The following is a 20864-nucleotide window of genomic DNA, read 5'->3' as shown; positions in this document are numbered from 1 at the left end:
GAAAAACCCGGTCTGTGACTAAGCCAGGCAGTGGTAGCATATAGGTAGACTTTTCTGTCCCACCAGCCAGCTCCCAAATAACCACACAGAGACTTATTTTTATGGATGTTCAGCCTACAGCTTAGACTTGTTACTAACTAGCTCTTACATCTTAAATTAACCCATATTTCTTATCTACATGGTGGTACCTTTCTTCATCACAGCACGTTCATCTTGTTTCTCCCCTTGTCTTCCTGCTGACTTCTTTTTTTTTTGTTTGTTTGTTTTTTTGTTTTTTTTGTTTTTTTTTTTAAATATTTATTTATTTATTATGTATACAATATTCTGTCTGTGTGTCTGCAGCCAGAAGAGGGCATCAGATCTCATTTCAGATGGTTGTGAGCCACCATGTGGTTGCTGGGAATTGAACTCAGGACCTTTGGAAGAGCAGGCAGTGCTCTTAACCTCTGAGCCATCTCTCCAGCCCCTTGTTTTTTTTTGTTTTTTTTTTTTTTTTTTTTGGTTTTTTTTTTTTTTTTTTTTTTTTTTTTGGTTTTTCGAGACAGGGTTTCTCTGTGGTTTTGAAGCCTGTCCTGGAACTAGCTCTTAGACCAGGCTGGTCTCGAACTCACAGAGATCCGCCTGCCTCTGCCTCCCAAGTGCTGGGATTAAAGGCGTGCGCCACCACCGCCCGGCTTTCCTGCTGACTTCTTTATCCTCACTCTTTTTCCCTGTCTGGAAGTCCCACCCGACCTCTTCCTGCCTGGCTATTGGCATTAGCATTTTATTTTATTTTTGATATTTATTAAGCTCTACATTTTTCTCTGCTCCCCTCCCTGCCTTTTCCCTCCTCCCTTCAACCCTCCCCCAAGGTCCCCATGCTCCCAATTTACTCAGGAGATCTTGTCTTTTTCTACTTCGTACTTCCCATGTAAATTAGATCTATATAAGTCTCTCTTGGTGTCCTCATTGTTGTCTAAGTTCCCTGGGATTGTGGTTTGTGGGCTGGCTTTCTTTGCTTTATGTTTAAAAATCACCTATGAGTAAGTACTTGTGATATTGTCTTTCTGTGTCTGGGTTACCTCACTCAAAATGGCATTAGCTCTTTATTAAACCAACGAGGGCACACATCTTCACAGTGCATAAAAAGACTGTTCTGTAACAGTGGTGCATGCCGTTAATCCCACCAGCACTTGGGAGGCAGAGGCAAACGGATCTCTGAGTTTGATGCCAGCTTGGTCTACAGAGCAAGTTCTAGGACAGTCAAGGCTACACAGAAACCCTGTCTAAAAACAACAACAACAAATATGATGTATTTATCCATAGATTCTTGCTGCCAGCAGGTCAGATGAGGCATTGGTTCCCTTGGAACTGGAGTTAAAGAACAGATGGTTGTGAGTGCTGGGAATAGAACCCAGATAGTCTGCAGGAACAAGAGCTCTTAATGGCTAAACCATCTCTCCAGTCCCTCCATCTTGTTTTTTGGGACATGGTCTCTCACTGAACCTGGAGCTCACTGACTTAGGCTGCCTAGCCAACGAGAATCTACTCATCTTTCCTTCCTTGGTTCTGGCCTTTATTTTGAGACAGGGTTTTAGGCAGCACAGGCTGACTTTAATCTCCTTTTTCTCCCAAGTGCTGGGAGTAGTCTATACCACCATGTCTAGCTAATTATTTTTTGATTTTTTTTCAGTTTATTTTTATTTTATGTGTGCGCGCACACGCTTGTGTGTGTGTGAGAGAGAGAGAGAGAGAGAGAGAGAGAGAGAGAGAGAGAGAGAGAAACGGAGACAGGGAGAGGGAGGGAGGGAGAGAGAGAGAGAGAGAGAGAGAGAGAGAGAGAGAGGGTGTTGGATCCCCTGGAACTGGACTTAGAGGCAGGTGTGAGCTGCCATGTGGTTGCTGGGAATTGAACCTGGGTCCTCTGGAAGAACAGCTAGTGCTCTCGACTGCTGAGCCATCTCTCCAGCCCAGTTTAAGGTCATTCTAGCTGCTCTGCGGTTGAAAGACTGCAGGGAGATCAGGGAGGGGACACTTCTAACTTCCTAGCTGGCAGATGATGGAAACGAGGTAAGAAGTGGTCAGGCTCCAAGTTACACTTTTCTGCTTTAGTACCCTTAGACTAGAAGGTATACTTTATGACCTGGGCACCCTGATTCCTTCTACAGTGTGCCTACTATTTCTAGGGAGAGACCAAGCTATCCCTGGGAAAATGTTCCTAGCTCTGAGGGCAGGGAATCACAAACACTGTTTTCCTATAATCTTTGCTTTTTACACAGACTTTTGTATCAGATCAATTGTGTTTGGGCCACTAAACTAGAAAAGCACCCGACTGTACCCACCACCAGAAAAAAAAAGCCTCAGGCAGTTCCATTGACGCAAAGGGAGCTGATAAAGCAGCGATACCACACCAAGCAGTGTAAAAGTCATTGCCCAGTACACAGGCTGCAGGGCGGGAACGAGTAAGGCTGCCTAGCTCAGCAGCACAAGTATCAGCAGAGGCGGCCGACGGGAACCCCGCCCACCAACCTGACAACCAATCGGATCCCAGCATCCGCTCGCCCCTCTACCCCTAGCGGCGGAGACGCTGCACTGCGGGAGAGCTGCTGCCGGGCGGGTGCTGAGCGCAGGAGAGGTGAGTGCTGACACGGGAAGGGCGCGGGCGCGCGGGCCGGAGCCGTAGGCCAGCGTGGTCCGGAGCTACCTGGTCACCCGTTCCTCCCTGCCCGGCCCTACTCAGGCTGGGTGGCAGCGAGCCGGAGACTCGGCCCTGGAAGACGGCCGTTACCGAGTGCAGACGGTCAGAAAAGAAATTGCATCTCGTTTAAAAGTGATGATGGTTGCCGGCCTTACGTAGACTGGCGGGTATCGCACGGGGTCCGCGGGACTGAGCCTCAGCTGGAGGTTTACTTTGAACTCTGCCCTGGAATCTTGGGTGACGGTCTTCTCCTGGAGTGTCCTTTAATCTCTCCTAGCTGCGCTTTATGCTTCAGAAACTGAGCGGGGGATTCAAGACTCTGTGAGGATTACATTGTAGGTTGCACGCTACCTGAAGAACTCAGAAATGAGGCTGAAGTTATTATCTACTTAAAAAAAAAAAAATTAAAGCTGGTGGTGGCGCCCCCTTTAAGTCCCAGCATTCAGGAGGCAAAGACGGGCAAATCTGTAGTTCTAAACCAGACTGGTCTACAGAGTGAGTTCCAGGGTTACAGGATTGTTACATAGAAAAACCCTGTCTCAAAGACAAACAAAAAAATAAAGCGTTATGCTTATGCAGTTTTAGATCCAGATTTTTTTCCATTTAACATGACATTAGATTTGGGACACATTAGCTAACCTCTTGGTGTCTCATTTGTAAGAAGTAGGGATAAGGTTAATGCTTGCTAGGTAGGATGACCATGTAAGGCAACAGGATTTTCAACGTGAGATTTAATATTAGCGCTCGTAATATTATACAAAGCAAACAATAGTGTACTGGAAAGTTCCTCCCATAATTAATGAAATTTTCATAGTATTGCTTCCAAGAAGTTTTTGAAATTATTGAACTAGAATACTAGAGCTTTTTTTTTTTTTTGGTTTTTCGAGCTTATTTTATTATAAAAGATTGTATTCGTAAATACTTTTCTTACATTGTACTTTGCAGAACAATACATTGAAGTCTAATGGTAGACAAAGTATTATCAAAGAGATTCTGAGAGTCAAAAAACTAAAAATATGAATGAATGCTGGATAGTGGTAGCACTGTCCTTTAATCTTAGTACTCAGAAGGCAGATTTAGGTGGAGCTCTGTGAGTTCGACACCAGCCTGGTCTACAGAGTGAGTTCCAGAACAGCCAGGATACAGAGAAACCCTGTCCTAAAAAGAGGCCGGGCGGTGATGGCGCACGCCTTTAATCCCAGCACTCGGGAGGCAGAGACAGGTGGATCTCTGTGAGTTCGAGACCAGCCTGGTCTACAAGAGCTAGTTCCAGGACAGGCTCCAAAACCACAGAGAAACCCTGTCTCAAAAAAAAAAAAAAAAACCAAAAAAAAAAAAGAAAAGAAAAGAAAAAGAAATATGAATAACTAATAGCACTTGAGCTTTTAGAACTAAGAAGCAGATTTGCTGAAACTCCCAGGACCCGGGGACATACTTATTATTAAGAGTCTGATGTATGTAATCCCAGACTTAACTGTATTATCATTATATTTTACTCTATAGGTCTCATAGCACAGGGCTGAAGCAGGAGGGTTGCTGAGAATTTAAGGCCAGCCTAGGCTGCAGAGTGAGTTTCATGCCAGCCTGGGCTACAAAATAAAACCATCGCTCATAAACAAAACTCACACGCAAATCCTGATAAGACAGAGCAAAGTGGAACAAAAGGAAATGAATTGTTGATCTTTACAGAGAAACCCTATCTGGAAAAACCAGAGAGAGAGAAGAGTAGGGTTTTTTCCTTAATTGTAAATAGATTCTTTCCTCAGAAAGAGCTTAACATATGATATTACCAAACCTGAGCAGAGGTGTCTCAGGCTGACTGTGTTTGATGTCACTGTGTGGCTTCACAATGTACAGTATGTGTGACATTTTGTCGCTGTGATAGGAAGCTGATTGTCACAACCCCCTACTTAACCCATCATACACTTCCCTTCTCCCCACTTTCCTGCCAGTATTTGGCAAAATCTAGGGTAACGTGCATTTTAATCTATCTTAAAACATCAAAGACTTAATCCTTCAAAAAGATTTAAATTTGGTCAGTTTTTTATTCTAAGGATATGTAAATGATCAGACATGGGCATGTACTGTCTTTAGTACTTCCTTGAGAGAGATGTCCTGGTGTTGGGCACTTGCTGAGCATTCTCGGGGATGGTCTCAGCATCAGGAGGAATACTGCAGCTGGCATTACTTTCCTCTAAACGTCTGTCTCCGTGTTACTTCGTGTTTCATCCCCCACCACCACTTACTGTTTTCTCTCTGTGTTTACCTGCCAGTGGCGTCAGGTTTGGCCATCTTAACCTTCCGGTGACCTCTAACCCTTTCTTCTCCCTTCTCATACTCTTTGTCAACTTGGCCTTTAGTAAGGTCCCTTTTGCGCTGCCGGTGGTGGTGCCATGCCATTCAGGAGGCAGAGGCAGGTGGGTCTGTAAGTTCAAGGCCAGCCTGGTCTACAGAGCTAGTTCCAGACAGGCTTCAGACACAAAGGACAGATAACACTAACACGTGTCCTGAGGAGAGAGGAAGACTCGCCGGAGACGTGTTCTGAGCACAGGCCCATAGGAGTCACGTGGCCTTCCCAGGGCTTTCTTGGGGTTGCCCCAAGTAAAGGTTGGGTTTTGGTTTTTTTAAGGTTTATTCATTTACTTTTATTTTTCTCGTATGGGTGTTTTGCCATCTGTCTGTCTGTATACCACAGAGGCCAGAAGAGGGCCCTGGATCCCCTGGAACTGGAGTTACAAGGAGTTGTCCGCCACCATGTGGTGCTGTCTCTCCCTCTGGCCACAGCATTTCTGTTTTTATGGTCTCATCACTACACTACCCCGAGAGTCAAGTCCCAGGGCTGGCAGTGACTAGAGCGCCTCCTTTCTCAGCCTGCTGGAGAGACACACAGGACACACAGGCAGGAGACAGAGGGGGTCCTTCTCCCTGTTTTTATCGCCTCTGGTCATCCAGCTGCCCTGTCATAGTTATATAAGTAACACATCTACCAGGTCTAAATGAACAAAAAAGTTAATCTTTACAGGATTCTCCTCGCAACCCTAGTTAACCCTAAGGCTAGCCCCGGATCAGGGGTGCACCATCTAAGATGCCTGGCAGAAGAAACCAGCCCATAGCCCCCACCACCCTTCCACTCTAGGGGTTCTGTGTCAAGAATGCACACTCAGCACACTAGCCAAGGAGCCTGTTGAAGTTAGTCTTGCTGTTCTTTTGCTTGCTTTTTCTGTTTCCATTTATCTTACTGTTTCTTCCCTCTGATCACCTGCCTGCTTTAATGGGAAGTGTCTGGAAAGACTGCTGAAGGTTCTTTTACCTAGAAAACTCAGGTAGTCAGCCGAGCGGGAAAAACGGTACAATTCACTTCTCTCTAAAAGTAAGCTAGATAAAAAGCTGTGATCTCACCAGGTGGTGGTGGCACATGCCTTTAATTCTAGCACTCAGGAGGCAGAGGCAGGCAGATCTCTTCAGAGCAAGTTCCAGGACAGGCTCCAAAGCTGCACAGAAACCCGTCTCAAAAAAAAAAAAAAAAAAAAAGGCTGCGATCTCCAAGCTGGGACGTGGAGAAGTGCCTAACCCCATAAAGACATGTCCCCAGCTGTCCAGAATAGCGCACAGACAATCTCACATTTGCTGAGATGATATCCCTACAGCACACAACGCCTGTCTGCGATCTATGAGCGATCATACAGTTCGTGAGCTTCAGGCAAGGGGCTGGAGGTTGAAACACACAAAGACACACACAGAGAAACAGAGACACAGACCTCTAGTCACTGGTAAGAAGCCCTTTATTCAATAGCACCACGGAGGCTCATATACCCAACACAGTCAGGTGGGCCAACAGGTGAAAACCTCATCCTCTGATCCTCAAGGCCAAGGCAACACGTGCTGGTGAAGCAGAGCTGGTAAACAACTTTGACACAGCTTTCAGTAACTCAGATCAGAAGGAAAGTAAAGATCTCTAGCAGGGAAGAGCAGCTGGAGGTCAGGACTCCAAATGGTCCCAACTAGAAAGTTGGCCTCCGGCAGCTCTAGAGAAGATACCAGCCGGGCGGTGGTGGCGCACGCCTTTAATCCCAGCACTTGGGAGGCAGAGGCAGGCGGATCTCTGTGAGTTCGAGACCAGCCTGGTCTACAAGAGCTAGTTCCAGGACAGGCTCCAAAACCACAGAGAAACCCTATCTCGAAAAACCAAAAAAAAAAAAAAAAAAAGAGAAGATACCAGCCTGTGTGCCATTTCTGGAGGGCCAGAGGTAGCAGTGGCCCTGGGGACTGATGATGAAGAAGAGGTAGGGAAAACTGGGTCACATAGCTTAGCTGTCCTAGTCAGCTTTTCTGCAGTAATAAATCTGATCAAAAGCAACTTGGGGGAGGAATGGGTTTATTTGACTTACAGGTTACAGTCAGTCATCAAGGGAAGGGCAGGAACTCGAGGCAGAAGGAGCCTGGAGCCCGGAAGTGAAGCAGAGACTGGAGGAAGGCAGTTTCCTGGCTGGCTTCCTCTGCCTTCCTCAGTTACCTTTCTTCTGCAGCCTAGGACCACCTGCACAGGGACGGCACTGCCCACAGTGGTCTGGCCCCTCATGTAGCAGTTAGCTGTATTAAGAAAATACCCTACAGACATGGTCACAGACAGGCTCCTTAGCTGACGTTCCTGCTCTAAGGCATGCTCTCCAAATTGCAACATTTCCTCCAAGAAGGAAGGGAAGGGTCACACAGCAAGCAAAATGTCCCAATGTAGGGGAAAACAGGAACTTGGAGAGATTCTTGAGGGGCCCCACCCAACAGTTAAAAAAACGGTTGCAAGGGGTGAAGACTGATCAGCCAGGCTGCAAAAAAGAAATCCTTAGCTGGACTCACGGTCCACCGCAAGCAGCAAAGGGAACGTCAGGCTTGTGGGTTTCAGGAGTTTACCCCTGTGCTGTTGATTACCCCAGCTCCTTTGAATTACCCATCACTACACCCCTGTTGGCAACCCCAATTAAAAACTTACTCTCCAAATTGGACATGGATACAGTTGTGCCGTAGGCTATCCGGGGCTCCCCTTCTGAGGTGAGCGGATGTGTTGTATGCCTTTCACACAGCAGTTCCCTCTTCCCAGCTCCCCCTGGCAGTGTTGACATCCGAAGCTGGGAGAAAACCGTATTCACAGAGTTTGTGCCAGCGTCCCCAGAGTCCTGAACCTCTCTCTATCTTTACAGCCACCAGCGGGAGAGACCAGGATGAATGCCGAGGTGAGTTCCACACAGAGGGCCTTAAGGGATCCTTCTGCTGCCGTGCGCCTTAGTTCTCTTGTGGATTCTCCTTTCCCTCTCAAGATTTTTCAGAAATATTCCACCCTAGGCTACCTACTGGTTCATGGCTGTGGGTGATGGAAGAGAAACGGTCTCCCCTGAGTTTTTATCCTGTCCACTGTCATGATGGCTGCCTCTCCCTTTCAGTCCCTAGCCATGAAGTGGAGGGTTTTCATCGGCTGTGTGCTCTGGGCATGGTGTACTGGCCCTCCAGGCCAGTGCAACAAGGCCAGCTGATCAAGGATATTTCCAGTGTTCCTTATTTCACGTGTTCAATATCCTTCCAAACACGCCCTCACCCAAAGAGCTTAGAAACAGCCCAAACAGGTAAACATTTTTCCTTTATTAAGCAGGGAAGAAAAGTTAAAGTGACTGCTTTCTGACTCAGGCAGAAAACAGCAGTGACCTTGTAGGTGTCATTTTTAAGCAGAGAAGAAGGGAGGTCTGTGTTCGATGGGCTAGGATGTGCTAGTGAAGGAGGTAGGAGTATTTGTCCCAGAAGGACAAAGGATGGAGAGGAAACAGATGTGGCCCATGGGCAAATGGCAGATTATAAAGGTAAATGGGGAAACTCCATGTTAGGATGAGGTGTTTAATTTTAATTGGACCTGTTAATTAGGTGAGCCAAAGGGGACTTTTGAATGCTGGACACTGGTAGTCAGCCTCAGAGGGAGGAAGTGACCAAATAAGGGAATAGACCTTGGTGGCTAGCTTTAGGAATGTAATCTAACAGTTTTTAGCAAGGCAAAGAGAATGGGGGAGCAGGGCAAGGCCACGTGCTGGAGTGGGCTGTTATCCCCTCAGTCACAATCAGGTGCTCTGTCCAACCAAGCAGGTCTTCCTTCTCCAGTGCAGTTCACACAGTAATTACGCCACTGTTTAGGACTCCAAACTCATTGTGGCCTAAGACAGTCTTAAATGCTGGAAATCTATTTAGACCCCTGACTTAGTTATCAAGATTTACACCCCATAACCAGTGTGATTTCCAGACTTGGCTTGTGGCTGTAATGTAAAATAAATTAAATTTTTTTTTCATCCAAATTATTTTTTGCAATTTTTGAAAATTAGAATATAATTGCATCATTCCTCCCCTCACGTCCCTCTTTCCATTCCCCCCCCCACTAAATTTCTTCTCAAATGTATGGTCTCTTTTTTATTAATTAGGATTGTTACATATATATGCACATAAATAGAACTGGGTTTAATGAATGTGGCAGTAACTTATATTTGGGTTATAATGTGTTGTTGTTTCGTAGCTTTTTTTTTTTTTTTTTGGTTTTTCGAGACAGGGTTTCTCTGTGGTTTTGGAGCCTGTCCTGGAACTCGCTCTTGTAGACCAGGCTGGTCTCGAACTCACAGAGATCCACCTGCCTCTGCCTCCCGAGTGCTGGGATTAAAGGCGTGCGCCACCACCGCCTGGCCTGTTTCGTAGCTTTTAAAATGGACTTTTTTCAGTATAGCTTATTAACGCCTATCTTCTAGCAATAACTTAGTTACTGTTTAAGGTACCAGAGTATAGTGAATATGAAGGTGGCTGGAACTCAGCCGTCGTAAGGACTTAACATGGGTCTTGAGTCTGGACAAAGGTGTCTTCCTGTGGGCCCTTGTCTGTCAGCATCCTGCCCAGCAGCTGTTGCCTCTGAATGTCTCCCAGCTGATTAGAGCCCCGTGTCTCTAGATGCTGGACCCAGGGAGGGTGGAGGCACCATATCAGCCTGGGTGTTATTTGCAGCAGAGAATCCCCTTGTCTGTAGAGAGGGTCATAGATAGAGCCAAATGGGCAGAACCTTCTTCAACACAGAGACACGGCAGAGCCCTTTCTGCGTGTTTTGGTTCCAGGTCTCTTGTGTCTGACACCTGGTTTCTAGGGGAGTCATACCCCAGCTCTTGTCTGTCTGGGTTACCAGCTTTCCTTGCTTGCCAGAACCCAGCCTAGCCCTCTGGTTTGGTGTACTCCATTCAAATCCTGGACCGTTTTCACACCCAGCACTGGTCTTTGGTATTTCAGCCTGAGAAGAAATTTGGTGTGGTAGTGGTTGGTGTTGGCAGAGCCGGCTCCGTGAGGATACGGGACTTGCAGGATCCACACTCATTAGCATTCCTGAACCTGATTGGTTTTGTGTCCAGGTAAGTCCCAGCTTGGTTTGTGCTCCACGATTCATGGAAATCACAGTGGCTGGTAACTCCACAGGCCACTGATGTTTTCTAGATCCAGGGTAAGGGAAAGCCAGCTTCTCTAGAGAACCACACGCAGAGCAGTCTCTGGAGACTCTGGTTCCGACTGGTCGGGGAACTAGAGTCAGGGACCTACAACTGCATGTCCAGTGAGCGATGCCCAGTAGACCCCACGTGGAGCAGTACGTGGTCTGTTTACTACAGAAGGTACAGCCTGGAAGAAGCCGTGTGTGGCTTAGCCATTCTGCCATTTGAAATGGTCATCCTGGTGGCTTTGCCCGTTATATTCCTTATGCCATTCTCACTGCTGTTTCCAGCCCCAGTTCAAGATAAGAAAGCACAGACACAGAAAGACTCAGTAATCCTGTTGGGGTTATAACAACTGGAAAACCCAAAAATTACATTTAAGGAAAAGTGTTTGAGTCTAACATTAAATGTTCTTTTCATGCTGGTAATTGAGCTGAACTTTTTAAATTAATTTTTTTAAAGCTAACATGCAAATTATTAGGTCTCACTATGGCTTTTTTTTGTAATTTATTTAATTTTATGCACATTGGTGTGACAGTGTCTGATTCCCTGGAACTGAGTTACAGACAGTTGTGAGCTGCCATGTTGGTAGTGTTTGAACCCCGGGCCCATCTGGAAAGGCAGCCAGTGCTCTTAACCACTGAGCCATCTCACCAGTCCCCCACTATGGCATTTTTAAGCAAAAATTGTCTTAGTTGCTTCTTCCCCCTCAACTTCCCATCTCCCTGCGCTCACACTTCATGTTTCTTTCTGCTTTTATTGCACTTTTCTGTGAGGATTGAGACTGTCTGTATTTCGGAAACAGACGAGAACTTGGAAGCCTCGATGCAGTTCGGCAGATTTCTTTGGAAGACGCCCTCTGCAGCCAGGAGATTGATGTCGCCTACATCTGCAGTGAGAGTTCCAGCCATGAAGACTACATAAGGTAGGTTTCTTCATACAGGTAGGCTTTGCCTTACACATGGAAAGAGGACTGAGCAAGCTAAAACTGGGACTTAATGGTCAACACACAAAGTTCTGGTTGTCCTGTGACCTGTTGTCAAGCTAGTTGGTGGTGGCACATTCTTTTAATCCCAGGATTCGGGAAGCAGAGGCAAACAGATTTCTGTGAGTTCCAGGCCAGCCTGGTGTACAAAGTGAGTTCTGGTACAGCCAGAGCTTGTTCTCTTATTCTGTTTGGTTGGTTGGTTGGTTGGTTTTTTGAGACAGGGTTTCTCTGTAGCTTTGGAGTCTGTCTTGTAACTAGCTTTTGTAGACCAGGCTGGTCTCGAACTCACAGAGATCTACCTGTCTCTGCCTCCCAAGTGCTAGGATTAAAGGTGTGCGCCACTACCACCCGGCTTAACCCTTTCTCAAAAATAGAGGGGAAGGGTGAAATAAACCCTTTCCTTGCTAAGTTTCTTTTGGTCGTAGTATTTATTGCAGTAATAGAAAACAAACTAGATTTTTTTTAAAAAAAAATTTATGTTTTGTTGGCTTAACCCTTTCTCAAAAATAGAGGGGAAGGGTGAAATAAACCCTTTCCTTGCTAAGTTTCTTTTGGTCGTAGTATTTATTGCAGTAATAGAAAACAAACTAGATTTTTTTTAAAAAAAAATTTATGTTTTGTTTGTTTTTTGGTATGAGTGCTCCATCTGCATGTATCCCTGCATGCCAGAAGGGGGCATCAGGGCATCAGGGCATCGGATCCCATTATAGATGGTTGTGAATCATCATGTGGGTGCTGGGAATTGAACTCAGAACCCGTTGAAGAACAGTCAGTGCTCTTACTTAACCACTGAGCCAACTCTCCAGCCCAGCAAACTAAATTTTTAACACTGATGAAGTGTCAAATGATTTCATAGCTAGAAAAGTTCTTTCTCACAGTAAAGACAAAGGTTGAGGCGGAGATCATTCTTACTCTGCAGGGCCCTGACCCTTGGCTGCTTGTCACACTCACACGCAGGCTCTTGTGCGTTTGCAGTGTTGTGTTCTCTGATATACAGGGCATTTGCGTGCTTACTTGAAGTATTTCTGTTTCCAAAGGCAGTTTCTTCAGGCCGGCAAGCATGTCCTCGTGGAATACCCCATGACATTGTCTTTTGCAGCGGCCCAGGAGCTATGGGAGCTGGCTGCACAGAAAGGTGACGTATTCTCTGACTCTAGTTTCTAGGGTACCATCTTCCTGCCTTTCGTGTATGCTGTCTTATCTGCATCTGCTTTGGTGCTAAGAGCTCCCCATGTCCCTCTTGCCCCCCAAGGCTCTAGATGCATGGGGAAGTGTGTCAGTCTCTTTGTTCTAATGGAACAGTGGATTGGTTTCCACATGTGATAGTGCTGTTGATATTTTGGCTTACTCGTGGGAAAATGCCCAGATCAGAATAATTGATTATCTTATATGTATTACTATATAGTTTCTTTGTTCCATGAGTAAGTATTAGATGTTCACTGTATGCCAGGAAACTCTTTAAAGCACATTGTATGCTTAGTTCTCATAAGAAGTTTTGGAGACAGAGATCTTTGTTTGCTGTTACTGTAACAGAAGACCTGAGGTTGGTGGTTCCTTAAGGAAAGAGACTTTCTTAGCTCATGCTGCTGGAGATCGGAAGTCCAGAGTCAAGCAGCTGTGCCCGTTCTCCACACAACAGAACTCAGAGCAGCTTGGAGAGACCCAAGGTCTTGATATTCTGTTTTCTATTTTATTCATTCTACTTTAAGGCTTCCCCCTGAATTTTCTAATTGGGTTGTTACATTTTTAAATTCTATCTTCATTTCCACTTGTGTTCTCTTCTGTCTCTTGACTGAATTCAGATTTCAAATCCCTAATTGTTCTTGCCATTGTTCAGATTTATGTTTGTGTTTTCTTGGTCATCACTTGGGTGTTTGTTGCTGTTCTGTTTAAATTTATTGAGTTCATTGTTTGCTTCTGTCTTTTTTTTTTTTTTTTTTTTTTTTATCCATTCTGGTTTTTTGTATACAGGGTTTCTCTCTAGCTTTGGAGCCAGTCCTGGAACTAGACCAGGCTGACCTTGAACTCACAGAGATCCACCTGCCTCTGCCTCCCGAGTGCTGGGATTAAAGGCATGTGCCACCACTGCCTGGCTTGCTTCTGTCATTTTTAAACTCCATCAATTGTGTAAGTTTGGTTGTTCTTTTTAATCTACGTCCTGGGGCTGGAGAGATGGTTTAGCTGTCAAGAGGAATGGTTGCCCGTCCAGAGGACCTAGGTTCGAGTCCTAGAACCTGTCTAGCAGCTCAACTGTCCTAACTCCAGCCCCAGGGCTTCTGGCCTCCACACATGTAGTACACAGATACTAACATACATGTACTCAAAACACCCATACACACAAGTAAGAATCAGGTTTAAAAATTTAGCTCAGTGTCTTGGGATTCATTTAAGCAATACTCATTGGAGAACACTCTGTAGAGCTGCTGGCTCTTGAGGGTAGGACATACTGTCTTAGCACTTCATGTTGCGTTTTTCCAATAAGATCTAGGCATGTGGACTTCTTGATTGTGTATCTAATGCGAGCTCCTAGGCTGCCTCTGTTGAATGTCAGGTCTGAGGAGTTAGTTAATACCTTCAGGTTCTGTTTGGGTTTGCGTGGCTATCAGGGCTTACTGAGTACCTGTCTCAGCACTCCCTCAGGGCTCAGAACAGGACATCTACAGCAAACTGGCTTAAATAGGGGGGTCTGAGGGGCTGAACCGATGACTCAAGCATACTCTTCCTCTGCTTGTTTCTTTATTCTTTGGGCGGAAAAGAAGGGGTATTCCCCACAAGGCTTTCAGTTTACATACACATACAGACATAGTTAGCAATTCCATAAGCAATGACAGTGATACCAAACATGCATTTCCCGGGGTCATGAAAACAGGTAAATCTGATAAGGAGGCGCCTTATATCTCAGAGGGGGAGCCGTGGCTGGGAAGCCCCCAGCGGATAAATGGGACTTCAGATCAATGCAGAATTCTAAGAGGTTTCAGGCAGTAGCTACATTTTCTTAAGTATAACAGTTAAGCTAGAAGGTTGTGGTTAATAACTGTAGAGAAAAGCACAGCAGTGCTCTTGCACTTTCTGAGCACTTCTGCTTCCTTCCCTGGGCATTATGGTAACCATAGTAACCAGCGCAGGCTGGGAGGAAGGTGAAAGTGCTTGATGTGTCAAGTCTTGCTAGCTCAAGTAAAGGGGATTTTTTGGAGACAGTTGCTTCCAGCCCCAGCAGGGTGCCTACTAGCACCCTGGTGAGAAGGAATTTCTTCCTCTGGGGCCGGTTTAGCAACCCGAACTTCTTTCCTGTATCTCTAGGGTAAAGGCATAAACAGTTAATCTCCTGGGCTGTGATCTTATGTTAATTGAAACCAAGGTGAAGGGTAAATACAGAATATTAAAGCTTGTTAGGGTAGAGCAGACCTAAACCTTCCTGAGTCTCCTGCTAGAGAATTCAGGGCCGCCCAGACCTGTTTATCAGTAAGACCAGACATGCGGTCTGCCCTGCTCAATGCCTGTCCCTACTGAAGTTCTTATGTGACCACATGTTTGCAAGGCTCCTTTTTTTTTTTTGTTTTGTTTTGTTTTTTGTTTTGTTTTGTTTTTTCGAGACAGGGTTTCTCTGTGGCTTTGGAGCCTGTCCTGGAACTACTCTGTAGACCAGGCTGGTCTCGAACTCACAAGTGCTGGGATTAAAGGCGTGCGCCACCACCGCCCGGCAAGGCTCCTTTCTTTGTGAAAGTCCTGCCAGTAAGGATAATGGTGGGGGACTAGCTTTATGTAGATTTGACTATGAGGACCAAGGTTTGGCTGAGTGAATGCTTTCACACCAGAGCCCCACCATGTGGCAGAGGCATCATTGTTTTTCTTTCTGCACATGATTCATTTCATAATACCCTTTAGGCTTACCCACATTGCTGGAAATTATGGGTTTTCAGCGTCACTGAGGAAGGATTCTGTTGTGGGCAAGTCCTGGTTTATTTACTCTGAATCTGTGTATTGACTCTTTTGAAACAGCGCTGAGATGAACCCGGGAGTGCAGAGGTCTCTCTGACATTCCATTCTCTGTGGTTTGCAGAGGTGGGAATGGGGGGTGGGGTGGATCACGTTAGGTCTGTCTGGAACCCCGTGAGGAACTTCCACAGCATTTTCCCGTAACAACAGTAAGTTGTAAGCCACGCTAGCAGTGTGTAGGGGACCACTCCCTTCTGTGCACATCCTTGTCAGCCATTTCTTTGGCCTTTTTTTTTTTTTTTCGTTTTTTTTTTTTTTTTTTTTTTATCTTTTTGGTTTTTCGAGACAAGGTTTCTCTGTGGTTTTGGAGCCTGTCCTGGAACTAGCTCTTGTAGACCAGGCTGGTCTCGAACTCACAAGAGATCCACCTGCCTCTGCCTCCCGAGTGCTGGGATTAAAGGCGTGTGCCACCACTGCCCGGCTTCTTTGGCCTTTTTTATAATAACCATTATAAATGGAATGAGGTGGTATTTCATTGTGAGCTATATTTTCATTTCTCTGATGGTAAAAGTTGAACATTTTTCCCTGTAACTGCTGGCCAGTTGCATGTTTTCTTTAGAAAAAAAATTCTATGGATATTACCTATTTTAAATTTTGATTATTATTACCATTTTTCCTGTTGAGTTCTCTATATATTCTAGATATTAACCCCATACTGAATCTATATTTTGCTGGTATTTTAATTCATTTTGTAAGTAGTGTTTTTATTCTGTTGTTATATATAACATTTTGGTTTGATAACATGCCATTTGTGTGATTTGGCGTCTGTAATTTGTGCTTTTGTGTCTTACCTAAGCAATCTTTGCCTAGTCCAGTTATGGTGATTTGAGTAAGAAGTAGGCTTGGATTCGAACACTTGGTTCCCAGTTAGTGGCTCTGTTGGGAGAGGCTTAAGAGTTAGGTCTGGAAGTTTGAGATTATATAGCCTTGTCCTTTTCCCATTTGCAGCTCTTTTTCTCTGCTAGGTGCTTTTGTTTAGAGATGTGCTCTCTCAGCTTCCTGCTTTGTTGCCATGACTATTACCTGCTACCTGTACCATGTCTGCTGCCATACTTGCTGCTGTGCCTGCTGCCTGCTTCCATGCCTGCTGCCTGTGCCATGCCTGCTGCCTGTTGCCATGACTACTACCTCTGATGGAATCTTTTTTTTTTTAAAGATTTATTTATCTTTAATAAGTAAATGTACTGCTGGCAAGGAAGGCACCAGGTCTCATTACAGATGGTTGTGAGCCACCATGTGGTTGCTGGGAATTGAACTCAGGACCTCTGGTAGAACAATCAATGCTCTTAACCACTGAGCAATCTCTCCAGCCCCCTTTTTTTTCTCTTTAGTTTTTCGAGACAGGGTTTCTCTGTAGCTTGGGAACCTGTCCTGGAACTAGCTCTTGTAGACCAGGCTGGCCTCAAACTCACAGAGATCCACCTGCCTCTGCCTCCCAAGTGCCGGGATTAAAGGTGTGCGCCACCACCACCCAGTGGTACCTTCTTTCAACACAGAACATTCATCTTTCTTCTTTCTTCGTCTCTCGCGACTCCTGAGACTCCACCCTTCTTCTTCCCAACAGTCCTGCCTAGCTGTCAATCAGCTTTTTATAAACAGTGAGCAACACATTTTCACAGTGTACAGGATTATTCCACACATTACTAACCAGAAAATAAGTGTTCACAAGGATTCAGAGATGTTAGAAGCCCATGCACTTTAATGTCAGCTGGGGTGTGTAAAGGAGGTGTTGCCCTAACATGTGTTCTGGACACTGCCTGTAGACATACTATGTGCAGTTCTGGAGGGAGAATGACATAACCTCCAAGCACACAGCTGTCTGTACACCATGGATAATGGCCACCTTCATTCTGTTTTGTCACAACAGGGAAAGTCCTGCATGAGGAGCATTTGGAACTCTTGATGGAAGAATTTGCATTCCTGAAAAAGGAAGTGATGGGGAAAGAGCTGCTGAAAGGGTCTCTTCACTTTACAGGTCAGTGCAAGGCAGAGGGGAGGTCCCGACACCACTGGGAGCAGAAACCATCCAGGTCAGTTGTCACCTGGGCGGTCTTGGAGCTCTCAGAGCCCAGGGACCTCTGCTCGGGTGCAGCTTGGTTATTGACTTCACACAGCTTTTTTTTTTTTTTTTTTTATTAAGCATACAATGTACTGCTGGCAAGGAAGGCACCAGGTCACCAGGTCTCATTACAGATGGTTGTGAGCCACCATGTGGTTGCTGGGAATTGAACTCGGGACCTCTGGAAGAGCAGCCAATGCTCTTACCCTCTGAGCCATCTCTCCAGCCCTTCACACAGCTTTTGTAGTATCATTTCAGGTCATAGCAGAATGAGGAAAAGCTAGTAGGCGTATCAAAGCTGAAGATAAGAAGCAACTGAAGAGATCAGGTGCAGATGAGGAGAGGAACACGTCCCTAAGGGCCTCAGCGGTACCCGCACACATAATTTATGTCACTGAGTAAAGGGTCTGGAGAGATGGTTCAGAGGTTAAGGGCACTCATGGCTGCTCTCCACAGACCCAGGTTTGATTCCCAGCATCCACATGGTGGAATATAACTGTCTAGAACTCCAGTCCAGGGGTCTGACACCCTGGGAGGCGCTGCAGGCGTGTGGCACACAGACATACATGCAAGTAAAACACCCATACACAGAAAAATGAAGGAAAAAACTTTAAAAAGAGATTAAAGGCATAGTTCATTAACCATTTTAGTAGGTGTTATTTTTAGAGAACTTCATACAAGAACAATAACATCTATATTAATAACTTTTCTAGTTATGGCAAAACACCTGACACAGGCAACTTAAGGAAGTGTTCCTTTTGCTCGCTCTTCAGGGGGCTCTTCAAGGGTTAGCAGTACATTGTCACCTGAGAAGGCAGCTTCTGCCACTCTCCCTTCTCCCCACTTCTTCCCTTCCCCTCCTCCCCCCTTTATCTCTCTCTCTCTGCCTCACTCTTCTCCCTTTGCCCCTTTCCCCTCCATAACCCACTAAATCAATACCCACTTTCTCTGCATGGTGTGCCTAATAGGTCTCTGTCTCTCACCCGCTGCACCAGCTCTCTGCCTGGGACCCGCTGCCGTTGTGGCCTGCTGTGGTCTCCTGGCCCACCGCCCACTGCTGCCACTCAGGATCTGCAGTGTTTTATCGATCACTGTACACATCTGTGCCATGAGGCAGGATGTCCTCTTGATCATTCAGCCGTTCTCCATCCCCACCTTCCCTGGGCATGGATCTTTGCGAGACAGTCCTTTTCCTAGATCTCTTAGCATGTGTGATCTCTTGCAGCTAGCCCACTGGACGAAGAGAAATTTGGCTTCCCTGCATTCAGTGGCATTTCTCGCCTGACCTGGCTAGTGTGCCTCTTTGGGGAGCTTTCTCTTATTTCTGCCACCTTGGAAGACCAAAAAGAAGATCAGTATCTGAAAATGACTGTGCAACTCGAGACCCAGAGCAAGGGGTAAGTTGTGAGAGACTTCCTAACGTCCTCAGGCACAAAAGGGTAACTTTTGAGAGGTCCCGAAGGACCAGTCCCTGGCATCCAGACCCAAGACAAGTGTCTGCTCCTCTAGAGAGAGTTTTCATCTTGTTTAAGTGGCTTTTCCATCCTTTACACCCCCTGAGGTGTGAAGAAACAATGTAAGTTAAATAAATAATGGCTTACAGAAGTAAAGCAAGTAACTAAGTTATGTAAGTAATTACTTTAAGCTTTGCTATCTACTTATTTTTCTATTTATCTAGCAGCATGTGCAAGAGCACGTGTCGCTGCCCGTTGCATGTTTCTAGTTACGAGGAAATTAAGATACAAGAGATGCATTGGTATTCTGCCTTGCCTCAAACCTTAACACTATTATTTGGAAGGATATAATGAAGTTGTCTTAGGTAGTTGGAATAACTCAGATTTATTTTGTCCAGAATTAAAGTAAAAATAGTAAATATATTACACTCAGGTTACTCTTAGTCATCTTTTTCTTTTTTAATTTTTTGAGATAGGATCTCACTATGTAACCCAGGCTGGCCCTCAATTTACTGTATAGACCATATCGTCCAACTCAGACTTGAGAATTTCATACTTTAGCTAGAATTACCAACACACCCAGCTTTTTCTGTAAACTTTGCAAAATGCACATGGAGACTAATTATTAGATATAGTTTGACCAGCTGTTTTGCTACATTTCAGTATTCAATGGCGTATTTGCTTGAGATTATGATCAACTTAAGCAGAGATCTGTTTTCCATGGTCAGGTATCATAGCTCTGCTAATAATAATAATAATAATAAAATAATGAGAAGCAGCAGCGTAGGTGAAGGAATGTCTTGAAGAGCGTTGAGTCTGTGCGCCATGCTGAGGAAGTGAGATGGATCCATGCTTTGCGCTATAGTACTATTGGAAGCATGGTCACTTGTAGTCTTTGGGTGGTGGTGGAGAGCTGGTTGCCACTGGGCCACCACCGTGAGGCGGCCTTTCAGGGAAGATGGGTCCTGTCACATGAAGACAGGTGTGAGTACCCATCTGCTTTCCTGTGTGGGTATTTTTTTTTTTTTTTTGGCATGTGTATGACATATGTTTTTGTGGGTTTTTGTTTTTTTTTTTTTTGATTTATTTATTATGTATACAGTGTTCTGTCTGTCTGTATGCTTGCTGGCCAGAAGACGGCACCAGATCTCACTAAAGATGGCTGTGAGCCACCATGTGGTTGCTGGGAATTGAACTCAGGACCTCTTGAAGAGCAGTCAGTGCTCTTAACCTCTGAGCCATCTCTCCAGCCCTATGACATATGTTCATATGTGTGCTTACACATGTGCACTTGCCTTGATGTTGAGCGCCATCTTCTTCCTTGACCACTTTCTACTTTATTTACTGAGGCAGGGTCTCTCACTGAATCTTGCAGATTCTATGAGTCTGGCTAGCCAGCTCTCCAGGGATCCTGTCCCTCCCTCCTGGAATTACAAGTGTGCCACCCTGCCAGCAGAGCTTTTGCGTGGGTGCTGAGAATCTCAGCTCTGATTCTCATGGTTGTGCCTTCTCTCCAGCTGTCGAGTGTGGTTTCTAACATGAAGAATGTTCTTGTCTTTGCAGGACATTGTGCTGGATTGAAGAGAAAGCGCCCGGTTTAAAAAGAAACAGATATTTAAATTTCCAATTCAAATCTGGGTCCCTGGAGAATGTGCCAAATGTAGGAATCAATAAGAAAATTTTTCTGAAAGATCAGGATCTATTTATTCAGAAACTCTTGGGCCAGGTGTCTGCAGAGGACCTGGCTGCTGAGAAGAAGCGGATCATGCATTGCCTGGGTCTGGCCGATCACATCCAGAAACTCTGCCGCCCTGAGAAATGAGGAGGAAGCTCCGAATACCTGAGAAGGGCTAGGGTTTGGTTTTATCAACACTTCATTTATAGCTCTTACAATTACATGCATTGAATAAACGGAACGAGAGAAGTGTCCTGAACTTCTCTTGTGTTGGGAGTAAATTTGTGCTGGGGCCGTTCCGTGAGAGTAAGGGAAGAGCGTTTTTGAGGTCATTTCATCTTCCTAATAGCAGCCCTGTTGGATATAGCCAGTGCTGTTTTCAGCCTTGTGGAAAAGCTGGCTTGAAGTCATCCAGGCAGGGAAAAACACTCGATTTGAAGGTCTACCCATGTTCCAAACCCTTGCCTTGAGCAGCATTTCATCCTTTAGAGGATGGGACTGCCCCTCAGTCACGGGGTCACCACG

General features: G+C 45.4%; 1 protein-coding gene across 2 annotated transcripts; it reads left to right on the top strand.

Annotated features, from left to right (window-relative positions):
* The first annotated feature begins 2561 nt into the window (after nucleotides 1-2561).
* Nucleotides 2562-20617, top strand: Blvra (biliverdin reductase A). Of its 2 annotated transcripts, none has more exons than XM_057781316.1 (8): nucleotides 2562-2614; nucleotides 7786-7905; nucleotides 9974-10092; nucleotides 10973-11092; nucleotides 12193-12290; nucleotides 17019-17126; nucleotides 18436-18607; nucleotides 20228-20617. In XM_057781316.1, exons 2-8 carry the CDS (start codon nucleotides 7894-7896, stop codon nucleotides 20484-20486), a joined length of 888 nt encoding a protein of 295 aa, XP_057637299.1. In that variant the 5' UTR covers nucleotides 2562-2614; nucleotides 7786-7893; the 3' UTR covers nucleotides 20487-20617. The 2 variants fall into 2 exon arrangements, with proteins under 2 accessions (XP_057637299.1, XP_057637300.1); XM_057781317.1 differs by having other exon boundaries at nucleotides 2568-2614; nucleotides 7873-7905.
* The last annotated feature ends 247 nt before the right edge of the window (nucleotides 20618-20864 follow it).

This window comes from Chionomys nivalis, chromosome 9, assembly GCF_950005125.1.
Source record: "Chionomys nivalis chromosome 9, mChiNiv1.1, whole genome shotgun sequence".
In the NCBI taxonomy this organism is placed as follows: Eukaryota; Metazoa; Chordata; class Mammalia; order Rodentia; family Cricetidae; genus Chionomys; species Chionomys nivalis.
This window is presented reverse-complemented; position numbering and strand designations above follow the sequence as displayed.